The sequence below is a fragment of the Larimichthys crocea genome, unplaced genomic scaffold (genome assembly GCF_000972845.2).
Source record: "Larimichthys crocea isolate SSNF unplaced genomic scaffold, L_crocea_2.0 scaffold273, whole genome shotgun sequence".
Lineage (NCBI taxonomy): Eukaryota > Metazoa > Chordata > Actinopteri > Sciaenidae > Larimichthys > Larimichthys crocea.
In genome coordinates, this window is record NW_020853602.1 from 1 (window position 1) to 1,277 (window position 1,277).

The following is a 1,277-nucleotide window of genomic DNA, read 5'->3' on the forward strand; positions in this document are numbered from 1 at the left end:
GTTGACGATGACGTTGACGATAACGTTGACGATAACGTTGACGATGATGATAATGTTGACGATAACGTTGACGATGATAACGTTGACGATAACGTTGACGTTGACGATGACGTTGACGATGACGCTGACGATAACGTTGACAATAACGTTGACGATAACAATGACGTTGACGATAACGTGGACGATAACGATGACGTTGGCGATAACGTTGACGATGATGATGACGTTGACGATAACGATGACGATGGTGATAACGTTGACGATAACGATAACGTTGACGATGATGATAACGTTGACGATAACGTTGACGATGATGATAACGATAACGATGACGATAACGATAATGTTGACGATAACGATAACGTTGACGATAACGTTGATGATGATGATGATGATGATGATAACGTTGACGATAATGTTGATGATAACGATGACGATAACGTTGACGATAATGTTGATGATGATGATAACGTTGACGATAACGTTGACGATGATGATAACGATGACGATAACGTTGACGATAACGTTGACGATGATAACGTTGACGATAACGTTGACGATAACGTTGACGATGATAACGTTGACGATAACGTTGACGATGATGATAACGTTGACGATGATGATAACGTTGACGATGATAACGTTGACGATAACGATAACGTTGACGATGACATTGACGATAACAATAACGTTGACGATGATATCGTTGACGATGGAGGTTCTTCTCGTACTTACCTGAGCTGTGCAGATGATGCGTTCATGGTTGCTCGTCTGTTGCAGCAGCGGTCTGACTTCCTGCTGCAGACCGTCGAGCAGCGAACCGTCCGTCTGGACCTCCTGCTGCCTCTGCAGCGCCTCCTCCTGGAGAACCTCCACCTGTTTGGACGCAGACGTTACGGGAAGTCTCTGACTCCGAGTGCGAGCTGAGGTCATGGACGTACCTGTTGCTCCAGGTGAGTGTTGCTCTTCAGGACCAGCAGCATGTGATGGTTGACGGCAGCGTCTTCATGCAGCTTCACTCTCGCTCTCTGACCCTGCGGGACACGATGCGCGGCGTCAGGTATCGAACACGCGGACTTCAGTCTGTCAGCTCAGGTGAACTCACCTGCACGCAGCAGCCAAACCTCTGATAGGAACAGCTGACCTGAACCTCAGGACACGAGTCTCTGTGCTCCTTCAGCTGCAGGACAGACAGACAGACAGACAGAGGACAGACAGACAGACAGACAGACAGACAGACAGGCAGGCAGAGGACAGACAGACAGACAGACAGACAG

The 1,277-nt window shown here is 47.8% G+C and overlaps 1 protein-coding gene across 1 annotated transcript in view; it reads right to left on the minus strand.

Moving 5' to 3' along the window:
• Positions 1 to 6: 6 nt before the first annotated feature.
• LOC113744899 (uncharacterized) overlaps positions 7 to 1,277 on the minus strand; it is a gene marked incomplete at both ends in the record, with an annotated part of 2,492 nt that continues 1,221 nt past the window's right edge. Inside the window, 3 exons of the mRNA XM_027276026.1 lie at positions 7 to 876; positions 942 to 1,034; positions 1,106 to 1,180. Coding sequence (XP_027131827.1) covers positions 7 to 876; positions 942 to 1,034; positions 1,106 to 1,180 — 1,038 coding nt within the window. The remainder of the gene's footprint in view (positions 877 to 941; positions 1,035 to 1,105; positions 1,181 to 1,277) is intronic.